General features: G+C 42.0%; 1 protein-coding gene across 2 annotated transcripts in view; it reads left to right on the forward strand.

The window, feature by feature from the left end:
- LOC117550918 (inositol polyphosphate-5-phosphatase A) overlaps positions 1–16,924 on the forward strand; it is a 193,067-nt gene that overhangs the window by 108,632 nt on the left and 67,511 nt on the right. For both annotated transcript variants that reach the window (XM_034223527.1, XM_034223519.1), the window contains exons 5-6: positions 7,654–7,717; positions 9,670–9,773. In XM_034223527.1, coding sequence (XP_034079418.1) covers positions 7,654–7,717; positions 9,670–9,773 — 168 coding nt within the window. The remainder of the gene's footprint in view (positions 1–7,653; positions 7,718–9,669; positions 9,774–16,924) is intronic.

The following is a 16,924-nucleotide window of genomic DNA, read 5'->3' on the forward strand; positions in this document are numbered from 1 at the left end:
TCTTACATTTCTAAGTTTCTTTACCATCGTTATCATTGGAAAGCAGCGAGACTTGACCCAGACTCTTAGTCTTGTTGGATTTGTAAGCATAAATTACAGATCAAGCCATTATACAGCATTTAAGTTCAAAGAGCCTCATTCGCCCATATTTTGATGTTTTCTAGGCAGTATTATCCACCGTAGCCATAATACATGTCTAAAAGAGGTTCAGGTGGCCTGGATCTGCTTCTCCTATTTTAATTGTCTGAGATCAATACTAGTCGAGCTTTGCCATGTAAACCAATTTTCTGTGCTCATGAGGTCCCTCCTGGGAATGGGAGAAGAGCATTAAGTCAAGTAAGCTTAACTTAAATCTTAATTACTGTGAAATAAATAAGTAAATATATGTTAACATTTTTCCTTTAAGTGTATCTTTGAATAGTGTAATTCCTTCCCCCTGTCCCTTACCTTTGCCTCCCCCCAACAGACACACACACACACACACACACCACACACACACACACACACACACACACACACACACACACACACACCACACACACACACACACACACACACACACACACACACACACACACACACACACACACACACACCCCAGAGACAAGGGCTCCTTCAGGACGTGACGGATGACTCCAACACTCGGGCCGCTTTCAACTCACAGGAAGTGACAGAGGAAGTTTTAATGAGAGTTTTGTCTGTGTATCCAGTCAGGCCTTCCAGGCAGCCGATGAATAATAGACACTGTGGCTCAATACTCTGAATACTCAATCAATGGCACTGGGAGAGGGCCTTGGCAAACACATATGGCAGCCCGGGGGGGGCGGGGGGCTCAGGAGGGGTAGAAAACTAAGGCTGCTCCATTGGTATCTCCATCTCTATTGGTGCTGCTCACTTTGTGCCGTGGTGTTTTCCTTCCCGGCTGACAGGCTGTTTGTGCAGAGAGACCCCTGTGAAGGTGCTCTCTGAGCCCGGACCCTGCTCATCAATGGAGCCCATGCTGGGACAGAGATGGCAGATTGTGCAACAGATATGTGAGCAGGCTTTGGGAGTAATGGATTACATGTAACAGTTACATCAAATGTATGATCAGATTACTGGTACTTTTTCAAAAACAGGGATTACTAGGAGGATTCCAACGTTACAATTCATTTCAAAATCAAATGAACTAGTGATTGTAACTGATTACATTTGTGAAGCAACCCTCCCAGCCCTGGACTGAGTTGCAGTCAGAGCACATAGCATGCTGCTCTATTGTCTGCAGAGCCATTTCACACTTTGATTTGGAGTAGAATTGGGCCTCAGTGACTAATGAGGACATTATGTAGCTATTAGTCAGAGCTTATGTCTCGGCCTCCCTCTCTAAGCTGTTTTGACATAACATGTGTTTCTGATATATCGCAACACCATTTCTTCTTGACAGCATATCTGATTGACCTTTCCGATAAGACGTGCGTGTGTGTGTGTACAATTGTGAGTTGTTTTGTGGCGGTGATGTGTCTATGTGCAGGTTTATGTGGAAGTGTGGCATCACTCGGGGTTTGACAGATGAGCAGACTACAGGGATTTCTGAGCAATGAGATATAAACTGGAAAACAGCCCATTTAGTCTCTGCTGTCTGGAGGGCGAAATGCCACGGAAACCCTGAGGAGATATTTCTCTGAGGGGCCTGGACACTGATATGACCCCGGAACATGGCGCAGGCAGTGTATCACTGAAGATTCATTTGGTTTTATTACAGCTTGTCTTATTTTCATATTCACTGTCGTTAATAAGTATTCACCTGTCAATTTCTGAGAGCAACATTGCTCAAAAGGATTTCAGTGAGAGGATCAAACGGGTTGTAAATGAATACACTAATCACATCTGCTTCAACATGCACACAGTTTTCCCATGGGGGAATATTACCAACATTTCAGGTGCTTTCACTTTCCGTTTCTCCTCCAAATGAAGTGGTTTATATCAGTGGTTCTCAAATGGGGGTACGCAGACCCCTAGGGGTACGTTGGAGTACTGCAGGGGGTACGTGAGATTTATTTTATGTTAATTAAAAAAAATAGATACATATACCAATTTTAGGAAAAGTAAGGAAGTTTTAGCAGTGTGGGTTCAGCGCGTCGAAAGGAGCCAGTTGAGGTGGTTCGGGCACCTAGTTAGGATGCCACCTGGGCGCCTCCCTAGGGAGGTGTTCCAGGCACGTCCAGCTGGGAAGAGACCAAGGGTAGACCTAGGACCAGGTGGAGGGATTATATCTCTTCGCTGGCCTGGGAGCGCCTTGGGATCCCCCAGTCAGAGCTGGTTGATGTCGCCAGGGAAAAGAAAGTTTGGAGCTCTCTGCTGGAACTGCTACCCCCGCGACCGACCACGGATAAGCGGGAGAAGATGGATGGATGGGTTTTATATTAACAGTTACTCATATTTCAAAACTTGAAGTGTAATAACTGCAGTTTGCCTCCCTGTCAGAATGACAAAGGTCCTCAGTGAAGCACAAGCCCATGTTTCTCACTAAATTGTAAGTACAATTTATTAAAAAGATCAGTTCAATGCAACTAATGTCGTCTTAGTGTTATTGCATGATGTTAAAATTGGTTTGCCATAAATTTAATGATGGATTGTAAACGTTTGAAATGTAGCATTTAAGTGTTTCTCAGTTACAAGGTTGCTGTTTTAATAAACACTGATGGTGCAGCGCTGTACTGTACCTCTTTATATAGGCATTTATTCCCTAACAAATAGTTTTGCGCTGATCAGGGGGTACTTGGCTGCATTTTTTTTTCAAAAGGGTTACATTATTGAAAAAAGTTTGAGATTCACTGTCTGATGGTGTTACTGCTCATGTTCCCAGTGTATTCTTTCTGCTATGGGAAGGATTTGCATAAAACAAGATGTGATTAATGCTTTCAAATGCTATCCCCTCTCATTTTGCAGTTGGAATATCTGTCATCACAGTTAGTCATTTGTTCCATATTGTGCAGCCCTAACCTGAACACAGCTAAATATATACACCAAAGATTATAATATCTAATGAAAACATGATATTGAGCACATCTCCAGTAAGCTCCCCTTGTTCGAGTGCTTTCTGAGCGCATCATCTATTCTAAAACGCCCTACAGAAGCACATGCACACCTCCACACTGCACGACCATCAGCAGCACTCTGCCAGGGTCCAGCAGAACATTACCCCGGGCAGTCATACAGTGACACTGCGATGACACCGGAGTGTGTGTGTGTCAGCTCTCCTGGGACAGGACACTCTCCCTTAGCACAGATTGGAGGTGAGACCTTGAAGAAAAATGATTACTTTTATGTTTGCTTTATGGCTCATTTTTCACATTAAACGCAGAAAATCTATTCAGAGGTCACAGAATTCCTGCGTCTCTTGGTCAGCCAGAACTAATTCTTGCAGCTCCCGGTATCGATAAAGCATTCAGCGGAGCACAGTGTGCAGGCTATGTACTGCAGCGCTCAACTCTCTATTTTCCAGCAGCCAGTCTATTGGGACTTGTTCAGCCCACATCTGCTGGGCTTTTGGAAATGTCAAATACACACTTGTAGGAACACACACACACACACACACACACACACACACACACACACACACACACACACACACACACACACACATACACACCACACACACGCACAAGCACAGAATCAGTGTGCCCTTATTGGTGTAGCCAAAACGACTCGTGATAAGAGATAGCATTGCCACGAGGAGTCATAAAACCCCAGCTTTTATGGCGCGTATTGTCTTTGTGTCTACAATTATGGTGATTACTCATTTCCCATAACCCCCCCACACCGTGGCCCTCGTGGTGCACTTAATAGACTGCATTTTACTAATGGAAAATTAAGTAGCCGCCGTGGCAGTGGGGTTTATAAATATGTAAAATATACTTTTAATTATTTCAAGTGAATCTGGCAGCTAATCAATAAAGAGGGACGTGACAAACATACGTTTGACACAGGCCATTGTAAAGCGACCGGTTAAAGATAAGCATGGCCTGTCAGCGCAGTCCGGCCCTAATGAATATTTTGAGCCTGTCATGTAAGGAGACAAATGGATTAATTGCGCCCTGCTAATATAATAGCTTCTTCATGAAGAGTGCAGCAGGGAGGCAGAGGGGAGGGGGCAGCAGCTGCTAGCTCCTGAACCTCCACGTCAAATAAATATTTATTAGGGTGGAGGGTTAAGTAGATTTTTGCGATTACACGGATAGCCACTTAAGCGTAGTTGTTTATCATTTATTTGAAAATTGATTCATGCCGATTTGTTTAATGTCATTTTCATTTTTTATTTGAGTTTGTAGCAAAGAGGGATGAGCCTAAAGAGAGATAGTATCAGAGAGGGAATACAGTTCAGGCTTTCATCATTTATTTCTGAAGTGCTTCTGTTGTTTTCGCAGTTGAAGACATTCCTTAATCAGGATTTGGGGTCAAGTAGAGATTTGAAAACTGCTTGATAATTTTCTTTTTGAAAAGAATATTCCTTTTTCTGATTTTGCAGAACTAAATGTGAAATATCTTTCTTTTTTTTGGTCGGTACGACTGCCAAAAACATCTATTCCTTTATCGATGAATCTGCCCGGTATATTTTCAATTATATTTAGTCAATGATACGTCAGAACATTGTGAAAAGTGTTTACCCAAGTGCCTCAATGTGCTATCTTTAAATGTCTTGTTTGTCCAAAACCCAAAGATATTCACCCTAATATGATTTGAACAGAAAAGGAATCTCTGTAATTGAGAGGCTGAAAACAGCATTTGTTGCATCAACAGAAATGACTTTAATGATTAATCAATGAAATACTAAGCAACCAAACATTTTGTTGATTAGTTCTCTGTCGATTGATCAGTCGGCTATTAGTTCCAGCTCTATATATTTCAGATAATAAATATATACACAGAGAATAGCAGGACAACTTTATATAAATATTCAAGCAGCAGAAAGTCATTTTTTCTCAATATTCCCATTATCCAATGATTTCATGATTTCCTTATTTCTAAAGATCTGTAGGTATTCATTATGCAGCTAATCAATACATATTGTTCTCAGCAGGAGCACTTTGACTTTTCACAGAAATTGCACTTGTGTTGTTTACTATCTAATACCTTGACACATATATCATTTTATCTCCATGTGTCATATTTCAAAATAGTCATTTTTCCTTCACTGCCCACTGAAATGTTTACACAGACAGCATCAGTTAGCATAGTGGCAGCGTTTTGACAAATAGCACGGTTTCCCCTCCCTCCGCCTGCTCTGCTATCCATCTCTGTCTCCAAGTCTGTTGTCGCCACTTTAAGGTGAAAGAGAGCATAAAAGACAAGCGAGCACCAATATGTGTTCGGGGGCCTTCCTGGAACCCGTCCTCTCGCGATGGGAAGCTGTGACCTTGAGTCCTGCCTTCGCCCAGCACCGTCCCCTCTCCCCTCCCCCTTTCCCTCTGTCCTCTGGAGAAGGAATGAGTCAGGCGGGGGGGGGGGGGGGGGGGGGGAAGCGCGGCGGAGGGGATCGGGGTCACCAGCCGCCGTTCTCATCAATTAAATGTGCGACAGTGTTTTCCGTCGGCTGAACTTATATGTCAAGGAGATGGGCAGGACCTCATGTTTGTGCTTTTGACAAATCAGCAAATGTTTAATCTCAAGATGTGCCGGCGCTCATAAATAATGCAGAGGCCGGAGCGAGAACTCTCCCACCGCGCAGAGAGGCGTCTGCACCCGGCCTCAATGAGAGAACACGGGGAAAAGCTCCCAGACTAAATCCTTTTCTTCTACACCAGTCTCCTCCTCCTTTTGATCACACCCCTTTAATCCCACCTCACCACTCCTCTTTCTTCTACTGTACCTGACTCTTCTACCTTTGCAGCTTCACTGTACTATCTCAGCCTAATTATTTCTCTCTTGTTTGATTTGGAAGTAAAAAAAAACAACATACTCCTCACCCTCTTTGAGCAGAATGATCCCTATCCCAACGTCTGCTATCTCCCAGACAGGGGATTGAGCTTGAGCTTTGCCTCCATTTGCCCTAAATGTAAAGAGGGCAAGTGTAGTGGACTGTGAACCGCATCCAATCCCCCTCTGCGCCACTCGCACTTCTTCCCACAGACTTTGATTGGCTCGTCCGCCGACTGGGAACGTTTCCTGATTGTTCACAGGGAAAATTAAGATTTTAAGCCTATTGAAGTCGATCTGTGCTCATTGAAAAGTCCATCTGAATGTGTCCTTTTGAGAGCTCAAATTGTTGACTCGTCACGTTAGAAGACTCGGTGCCCGAGATCACGGAGTGTACTGTACCAGAGCACGCTGCACCTGTTGGTGTGTAGTCCCGGGGGCTTCCCATTGGACGTGTGCTGTGGAGTGTGTTAAAGAGGCTCCATCAGCCCACTTCATTAGCCCAGCATTCGCACATCAGGTCAAGCCTTCGCACGCTTGGCATGAAAGGGTTATGAACAGGGTTCTTGGACACTGAAAAACTGAAACGTTGACCTTAATTAAATGTATTATCTCAACAGGTTAGTTGAAAGCAATACTATTAAGTTAATTTAAGTTGAACCTAATAATTTTGATTTTATCTTAATGTTATTGCTATTATTTGTATTTCTTTTCATGAATCATAATGACACGTTTACCAGTTTCCTTAAACTTCTTACTGAATCAACCTAGTACTTTAACCATCAACTGAATGTGTATTAAAAGGAGATCAAGGCTTAAAGTTCATACCATTTTTCACATGTTTTTATTTTTGAACAAGCAGAAAAAGAAAAAATACATCTGTATACAAAGACATGCTGTATGTACACATGAATTGTTACATGTAGCCTGCAGATGAATTCAAATGTCAAGTTCTACCCACACAGCACTTTGCCTTCTGGGTGAATTCCTTATTATTTAACCTTTCATATTTCAATGCAATGGTGCAATGGTAACCACATTAGCCACTGCCAGCTCAATCTTAATACCTGAGAAAAATGTGATAAACTGTCGCTTTTCAATGGGTTGGCAAAATGGTGGGAAATGTTGTGTTTTTGGAATTAAACCTTAATGTAATAAATGTAAATGTAACCTTAAGTATGGTTGCTTTCCACTTCTACTTTTAAAAGTAGCGAGGTAACCCTAACCGTTACCCTAAGTATTTTTTTGGCCTACACTATTTTCATTCTACCCTGTTATGTGGAGAATCTTGATAAATCTCATCTGTCTTGATACGTATCCTGTAGGCGCATCCATATCCTTTAAAGAAATGAAGCCAAGCATTCTCATATCGGGGCACTCTTGACATGAAATGGTTCTGAACAGGGTTCTCTAAAACCAGAAGAAAAATGTGATAGCTTTTAAACAGGTTGGACATTTGGCAAAGGTGTTGGGAAATGGGTTCTAAAGATCCAAAAAAGACTTGTTTTTGGAATTGAACCTTTATCAAGAATATGGTGGCTTTCTACTTCAGCTTTTCAAAGTAGCGGAGTAACCCGAACTGTTTTTTCTCCTACACTAGTTTTCTCCTACCCTATATGTGGAGATTCTTGATGAATCTTGTCTGTCTTGATACACATCCTGTAGCGTATCCAGACCCAGTAAAGAAATAAATATCTCTGTATGGAACCATTGACGGAAAACGTGTCCAATCTCACACATGCTTGTTTCCTCCCGCAGGCTCTGGGAAGTTTCTACTTTATCCACGAGTCGTTGAAAAACATCCAGCAGTTTGATTTCAAAGGTGAGTAACCCCCGCTCGCAACACACTTCCACATATACATCATCCCCACTGTGTGGAAATGAAATCCTCACTGCGTGCCCCCTAATCCCACCCCTGCATATCCCACACAACCATTTGCAGGCTATTCCCGCTTCCATCAGAAAGCAGCGTGCTAAGATTGGCTTTGAGGATAATGTAAAGGGAGGGGGACAGAATGGTAATGCTTATTAATATTAGGATTTAATTCATAAGATTTCGGGCCTTCAGTAATGGTGTGAGGCGGGTTATTGGACAGTTACGGCGGTCTCATCAGGCTGCGGTGTCAGAGGGCCCCGGGGGCCGGCGGCCGCGCTAATTAAAGAAGGGATATAGATGTGGAGGAGCCTCGCTTCTTATTAGACCCAAGTCAGCATTAGTACCAGTTACCCCAGTGAAGGACAGGGCGACGGCAGGGGGGGGGGTCGAGAGGGGAGAGGACCACTCCTCATGTACACACACACACACACACACACACACACACACACACACACACACACACACACACACACACAACACACACACACACACACACACACACACACACACACACTTTAAAGATCAGAAATATATGAACTACAAAACATTCTGTAATGCTTTGTTTACTTTTTCTTTAATAGGTCACTTCAGTCATATTGTCTTGTGATAGGGTTAGGGTTGACAAGAGGAAAAGAATAGCACAGGTGTTATTGAATCTGTTCAAAATGTCCAAGTATGTGAAAGTGAACCAGCATACACGATACCAGACATCTGACAACGAGTCCCGATGCACTATGGATGTATGGAACTTGATTTTTAGGCATTTCCCGTTCTTGATAAGTATGGAAAACAGATAAGAGTGTATGTCAAATATCTGTTTGCGGACTATTTCTCCTATTTTGTTTTCTAAAGTATAGAATTCCGAATTAAACTGATCAGTTTGAGTGTTTTTCTTGGTGTTAGAAGCAAAATGTCGGTCCCTGTTTGACAGAGCACAGGCTAGAGCATCTTAATATCACGAAAGGAACAAAATGCATGGTCCTTCAAAGAGCCCGCCTCAGAGTCACAGTCTACAAAACAGTTCTGCCCCCAAGTGAAAGGGTTAGGTCAAAATAGGCCACTATGGTTAACTGCAAGTTTTCCAAAACAATATCAAATATATATAAACCCATATATAAAGACTGGTTGGCCAAAGATTCCAAAAGGTAAAAGAAAGCTTGATGCAAACTTTGTCTAAGATCATTCAACATGGGTTAGGGTTGGGGGAGGCCATATGCAAGGGAATAGGCACTGCACCAACTATTTATTTACAAACCTCTAGCTATTATACTGCAATGTCAAATATGGTCTAAAAAAAATCTAGCAGTCTGGAAATGTGGTTCTGGACAAATTCCAGAAATGCTGATATGGAAACCGTTGGAACCCTGTAAATGGAAAACAGCCATTTGTTCATGCTTTTTCTACTGTGTCTTAAATGATGGAAAGAAGGAACATTGATCTTATGTATTGGCAGTTCTCCCTCACATCACTCTGCGTTGCATTCAAAATCACAAATCAATATTCAATACCCTTCAAGAAAAGGATGTACCATCTCCAATGACAGACAGACATGCATTAGGAGTCTTTAAGGTAGACCTGGGTTTGGCACAGGTATCGTGTTAACGTTGCAGGAAATACAGAGGGATGTGGACATGTTCAGGGTCATATCCCCCCCCCCCTGTTAATACAAAGAAAGGCTTCTTATCTTCCCAGTGTAGTGACCTCTCACACTCACCTATGTTCAGATACAGATGTTCTTCATTCTGACCAGCAGGTGGTGCAGTTGTCTGAGGAAGCTGTATCGGGATCATACAGGGGTCTCAAAATGAACCATGTTTGTAACAATACACTCCCTTTTTCTCCCTTTCTGTCCTCACATCCTTCCCCCTTTCCTTCTATCTCTTCAAAATCCACTTCAGCCAAGAAATTCAAGAAGGTCGTGGGGAAGGAAACGTACTCGGAGACACTAGAAAGCACCCCCTCCCTGGAGAAGGAGAAGTTTCCCCAGGACTACTTCCCTGAGGTGGGTAATACTGAGCACACTTTACTCACTGATGTCATGTGATGACAGCTTCCTGCTGAGACGTGCTGTGACAAAGGAACACATTCAGTATGCAGGTTTAATAAAGCTGCTTATTTAAAAAATGAAAAGGAACCAACCAGTTGTTAAAGTACAGTAGCCTTTGGCCTCAAACCAATGCATTTGGATTGACCTATTGAGTAATTAAATGCTAAACTTCACTTAACACAATAACTAGATTTATTTGACATAGTTCTTTCAAATTAATTTCCCAAAGCCATTTAGTTTTTAGTATATCTTATTGATTTAGAGTAATTTTTCTTCCTAGTTCAAGGAAATCGACAAAGATTTCACTCATTTGAAGACGAATACAATACCCTTTGGACTGAGCTAATGAATGTTGATGTTTTGAATGAAAAAGTAGTCCTATAATCACTTGATCTATTGAGTTTTTCAATGCCAAACTTCATCATTTCCCCCCAAAACTAGATTTATTTTTTAGTACTTTTTATCAAATTAATTTCCAAAAGCCATTTCGTTTTTTGTGTACAGTATGTTCCTGATTTGGAGTCGTGTTTTTTCCCAGCTCACACACGGCTGATTTGAAGACAAATCAGTCAAAAAGAAATGAAACGCTGACGGAGAAAGTCCTGACTATGTCCCGCGCTGCAATTCTCCGCTCGCTGTGTTTCTGGTTCTGTGTTATCAGAGGGAGCTGAGCATGGCTGTGCTGATATAGTAATAAAGAGCAGGACCGCCGTGTGTCATCCCTGCACTCCCCACTCATCTGTCAACCATGCTCCGACGGCCCCCCGAGCAAATATATGCAAAACAGATGGATACGGCCCCTTCACACACTTCCCCCCAATTTCCGTCTCTTTCACACACTGCACGACTCCCCACCCTAGACACGCACACAAACATCTCCCACTTTCCCATTCCACAGATGATCTAAAACCAATTACACTGATTGAGGCGCAAAGCCATTTAAAATGATTACAGCAGAAAGCATTGTTCTGCGTTTAACGGGACAAGCACCGAAAACCACAAAACAAACCTGGCAGTGTGAGAGGGATGAGGGGAGTGATGTAGGGAGAAAGAAGGTGTGTGTGTGTGTGTGTGTAAGGGGGGGCAGCAGATGAGAAAAGTTTTGCCCGGTGATTTATGCCTCTTTCCCGGCTGGGATATGAATCTGGGATGATGCTCCAGAGAGCAGCACTCCAGATAATGTTAGCCCATTTAAAAAGAGCAGATTTGTGTAGTCTATCAGGGTCGCCGAGTATTTTTTTTTCTCCCTCCCTCCCTCCCTCCTCCGGCCCCTCCGTAGTGAGAAATTGGTTGTTATCATAGATCACAGATACTGCTCAAACCTCTTATGAAAGATGAATTAATTTCACTAATGCTTTAATGCAAAGCTCTCATGAGGGAGGCAGACTGGTGATAACCCCTGCCTCGTCCCCGCTTCCTCTGCCCGTGATTTATGCCCTCTTTTAGTAGATGAAACCGCCTAGATTTGCCATCCATCTGCAGCTTTGAGGAATCCTATTACACAGGGATCTTGGGCCGGACAGAACGCCACCCAAACCAGTTGCTCGAGTCCCAGCTCTCCATTTTTTTTATTCTGAAAAAGAAGATGTGTTTTTGTAAATAAACGACAACTCATCCATAGCCATAGTTGAGTAGTGTATTTGTATTTTATTTTATTTGGAAAGATATCCCAACTGAGTAAATGACAACAAACACAGAGGACAGGTGTCTTGTTTACACGTTCGTAAGTAATTCTCCAAAAATAAACCTGTGTTTTTTCAATTCAACCTACATTAACATTATGATAGCTTTCTACTTTAGCATTTAACAGTAGCAAGGTAACCCTCACTCTTTTCATCCTGATAGAGGACCCAAAGCCCTTCAGTGCTGTTATGTATTGTACCAAATGTTATTCCTCAGACGACAGGCATCTAAATGTATTTGCTCATTACTATGTCCAAAAAACAGATGTCTTTTTGGAATATAACCTTAATCAAAATGATGGTGCTTTTCTTCTTCATCTTATAAAAGACGCACCTACCCCAACTCCTTTTTTCCTCCAACACTTATTTGATTCTGAATTCAACGACAACCCCTCCGAAGCTTTCAATGAGTAGTGTCAAATATCACAACTTACCTTGAATTGAATTGACTCAGAGGACATTCTTGTTTACATGCTTATTACTAACTCAGAAAAATTTAGCCTAAATGAAAATGATTCCTATTTCAGCTTTTATTAGTAGCAGGCTAACCCTACCCTGAAGACCTTTTTCTCTTTGTTTGATTGTGATTGAAGCGACAGCCCCTCACTACTGTAGATTTGGATAAGTGGTGTTATGTATCGTACCAAATTGGGAAGTTACCCCAACTGATTTATTTACAACAAAGACACAGAAGACATGTGTTAACATGCTCACAACTAATTCTCAGAGAAAGATGTGTCTTCGGAATTGAAACCTTTATCAAGATTTAGTTGGCTTTTTAGTTCAGCTTTTCAAGTAGCTCGAACTGTGAAATCACTTCCCTAACCGTAACCCCTTTTCCTCCTACACTAGTTTGATTTGGATTCAGGCCACACCCCCATAGCTTTAGATGAGTTGTGGTATGTTACACATTTGGAAAATAATCCAACTGAATTATTTTCAACTAAGACTCAGAGGACAGGTATATTGTTTATCATAACTAGTTCTCAAAAAAAGACATCTTTGGAATTGATGCAGTTTTCCAGACAGAATCCTGAGAGAAGGTTAGAGAGTGACAGCTGCTGGGAGACGGATGTGTGTGTGTCTCTGCTGGGAGACGGATGTGTGTGTGTCTCTGCTGGGAGACAGATGTGTGTGTGTCTCTGCTGGGAGACAGATGTGTGTGTGTCTCTGCTGGGAGACAGATGTGTGTGTGTCTCTGCTGGGAGACAGATGTGTGTGTTTATCTTCTGGGAGACGGGTGTGTGTGTTTATCTTCTGGGAGACAGATGTGTGTGTTTCTCTTCTGGGATACAGGTGTGTGTGTTTCTCTTCTGGGAGACGGGTGTGTGTGTTTCTCTTCTGGGATACAGATGTGTGTGTTTCTCTTCTGGGATACAGGTGTGTGTGTTTCTCTTCTGGGATACAGATGTGTGTGTTTCTCTTCTGGGATACAGGTGTGTGTGTTTCTCTTCTGGGATACAGATGTGTGTGTTTCTCTTCTGGGATACAGATGTGTGTGTTTCTCTTCTGGGATACAGGTGTGTGTGTTTCTCTTCTGGGATACAGATGTGTGTGTTTCTCTTCTGGGATACAGATGTGTGTGTTTCTCTTCTGGGATACAGGTGTGTGTGTTTCTCTTCTGGGATACAGGTGTGTGTGTTTCTCTTCTGGGATACAGGTGTGTGTGTTTCTCTTCTGGGATACAGGTGTGTGTGTTTCTCTTCTGGGATACAGGTGTGTGTGTTTCTCTTCTGGGAGACGGGTGTGTGTGTTTCTCTTCTGGGAGACGGGTGTGTGTGTTTATCTTCTGGGAGACGGGTGTGTGTTCCTCTGCTCTTCTCTTTCCAGTCCCCTATTAATAAAGTGTCAGTGATGCTGATGACATCATGGTGGGAGGGCTCGTGCATGCTTGTGTGTAAAAGAGAAACCAAATGTCATCAGTACGTTCCCTCACACTGAAGCGGTGTGTGTTTGAACACATGGAGATTCTGTCTGCAGGTTGCAGATATTTGAATGATCAATTGATCTGCAGCATTGCTTTCGAAATCAACCAACAACAACAATATTCCAGAAGGAAAAGTGATGTCCACAAACTGCTGATTTTGTCTGCAACCTAAAGATGCTCTATTTACACTCAATTAAAAGAGCAGGACATACTCATGCTTACCAGCAACTGTTTGTGCATATACATTGCTTGAAAGGAATACAAGAACACTTTATTGAAATATTTTGGATTTAAAGAAAATATTTGTATTTCACAAAAAGTGAAAAAATGCATAGACTTAGAGATATATATATATATTTAAATATATATATATTTAAAAATGGTCATGAAAGACAAATAATAAAAAAATAAATGATTACAAAAAAATCCAAAAAATCATTAACACCACTAAAAAGGCTATTACAAATAAAACAAAGCTGTTACCAATATCATATGAAGGGGAAAAAAACATTAAAAAGTCACCAATTCAACCGTCATATGGTTTATTTTCCTGCACGTCTCACATTAATTGGAGAATTGTTTACCTTTAGTGCAAAATGTTTCACATAATATCCAACTGACGCTGAAAGAAATCAGAAATGAAGGTAAACTAAGATCTCTATATTATTTACTGCACTTAAAGCATCCATTTTCAATGAAGCTATGTCATGTGATGATGGCTTTCTATTTCATCTTTTAAAAGTGGCTCAAACTCAATGTCATAACATAAAATAGTGGGTAAAGTCAATTCCCCCTGCTGCTTGTGGCTCTTTTCTTCTCCTACGCTCGTTTGATTCTGATTTAAGCGACAGCCCCTCCATATGCAAAACACCAGTTCTCTCCGTAATCCCACCCTGAGTTATGGCTGTAAGTGAAGGAGAGGGAAGCAGGGACATGAATTGAAATGCTGAATAAGAAGGAAGTGGACAAAATCGCGGGTGCATTCCTTTTGAAAGATCGCCGTGATGGATTTGGGCGCTTGTCGTTTCCCGTTGTTCCGTCAATCTCTCCACCTCCCCAGCGAGCATAAATATATTTATTTGTTTGGCGCAGTAATACATGCCTCCAAAAGCCATTGCATCATACAGATATGTCATTGCCTTATATAAATAAAGTATACGACCCAGACCTTAATGTGCCCTTGCTATTGATCGTTTTACACAGCCGTAGGAAGAAAAAAATAAAAGCAGAGGGAACTGAATAGCGGACAGGCTGTAGATCAACATCCATATGAGTTTGTATTTGTTGTTTGGCACCACGGCGTCTCCATAAAAGCATTGACTTCTCATACCCTTTTAGTGCCCTCTGTAGTCAGCTCTGATTCGGGGCTGTGATTACTCTCAAGTTCTGCCCCCGATGAAAGTTAACTTCCCTCTGCTTTGATTTAAACGCGTGTGTACTTCTCAGATGCCGTGCGTATACGTTAAGGAGATGAAGTCATTTAAACGGGCATCGCTTGTAAAATGCTCCCCGCATCCATCACCTGACAGACACCTGTGACGCAGATCTGTGACAGGCTGATCCATGAGACTGCAACAGCTCAGAAATGAGGGGATAATGTTGAAATGAAAGCTAAAGCAAGGGTTTTCACACATTTGTCTTTGTGTACAAGGATCAGAATTATTATGGATTTTGCAACTGAACTCTACTGTGAAAATGTTGGCAATTTAAATTCATCATTTTGATTTCATTATTTGGAATGTACCATATGTATTCTAAAAGCTCTTCACAGTCCTACACTGAAAAACTGAAACGTTGACTTAAATGTATTACGTAAACACATTTCACATAACTGTGTTGGGTTGCAAGCAATAACATTAAGTTGAACGTAATATGTTGTATTTAAACTTAATATTGTTGCTTTCAACTAACCTAATACAGGTATGTGAAATGTGTTTAAATTATACATTAACTAAAAGTCAATGTTTCAGTTTTTTCAGTGTTCATCGTATACATGGCATAAGGTTCAAGGTTCAAAGGTGCATTGCAACATGCACAGCTACAGTGTAGATAAGCAATGAAAAAACCTATACAATACAAAAGCAATACAAATTGAATAGTGCGAGAATGTTGCAATATTAATGGGCTATTTATGCAGGAACAATTAGCAATATGTAAGTAAATTAGAACAACAAATGTATTGCTGTACAGTGAAATAAAATACTGCTCGTCGTAATAGTATATCATTATTAAATAGATATTTGTATACAAGGATAATGAATATTATTGATTTTACAACTGAACTCTACTTCAAGAGTTGTTTAAATGAATCTTTATTTCATCTTATTGAATTATCACATTCCTACATTGTGTACAGAAACATGGCTTTAGGGTTAGGACTGTCCTCTGTTCATATTGGCGTCTCCATCACACACACACACACACACACACACACACACACACACACACACACACACACACACACACACACACACACACACACACACACACACACACACACACACACACACACACACGGGCTGTCCTGTCACATAACCCCCATGTGAGACCCTCTCTTATTTGATGGGCCCCCCTAGATGATGGAGTAAAGATAAATGTGACTGTCTAGCAGAGCTCAAATCAATCAGTGTTTGTGTGTATTACTTATTACTCACAGTGCATTTCTGTCACATGGCTTTTGTGCAAGCATCCTTGCTTTGCACTCTTCTATCACCCCCCTCCAAACATCATAATATTATTTATGGGGGTCGGACTTTGAGCAGAAATATAAGAAAGGTCAAAGAATCAAACTGGATGGACCGGTGGTGTTTCGTGTGTGTGTGTGTGTGTGTGTGTGTGTGTGTGTGTGTGTGTGTGTGTGTGTGTGTGTGTGTGTGTGTGTGTGTGTGTGTGTGTGTGTGTGGTGTGTGTGTGTGTGTGTGTGTGTGTGTGTGTGTGTGTGTGTGTGTGTGTGTGTGTTGTGTGTGTGTGTGTGTGTGTGTGTGTGTGTGTGTGTGTGTGTGTGTGTGTGTGTGTGTGTGTGTGTGTGTGTGTGTGTGTGTGTGTGTGTGTGTGTGTGTGTGTGTGTGTGTGTGTGTGTGTGTGTGTGTGTGTGTGTGTCACGTCTGGCATTTTATAGGCACGTAATTTTCCCTCGGTCACAATTGGAGAGTTTCCAGCGAATCCGATGGTCCTGCATCCCTCTATCACCCCATCTTTCCTCCTATTTCCTGTCTGTCTGTCTCATTGTGTGTGTGTGTGTGTGTGTGTGTGTGTGTGTGTGATGTATTGCCCGACAGCCCTGGATGTGCCCCTCTGTGTAGCCACCGTTCATCACTGTCATGGGCAGAGACGCCACCGCTGACCTGTGGAAGGTCAGCCAATGTCACCCCGAGCCACGTGACCTTTTACCGCCGCCCTCTGACTCCCCCCCGTCCCCCGTCCCCGTCCCCTCTCACTGACTCTTTATAGCCCCCCACCCTGATATATGATATGATTACATGTCACCTCTCCGTTCA

The sequence above is a fragment of the Gymnodraco acuticeps genome, unplaced genomic scaffold (genome assembly GCF_902827175.1).
Source record: "Gymnodraco acuticeps unplaced genomic scaffold, fGymAcu1.1, whole genome shotgun sequence".
Taxonomy (NCBI): Eukaryota; Metazoa; Chordata; class Actinopteri; order Perciformes; family Bathydraconidae; genus Gymnodraco; species Gymnodraco acuticeps.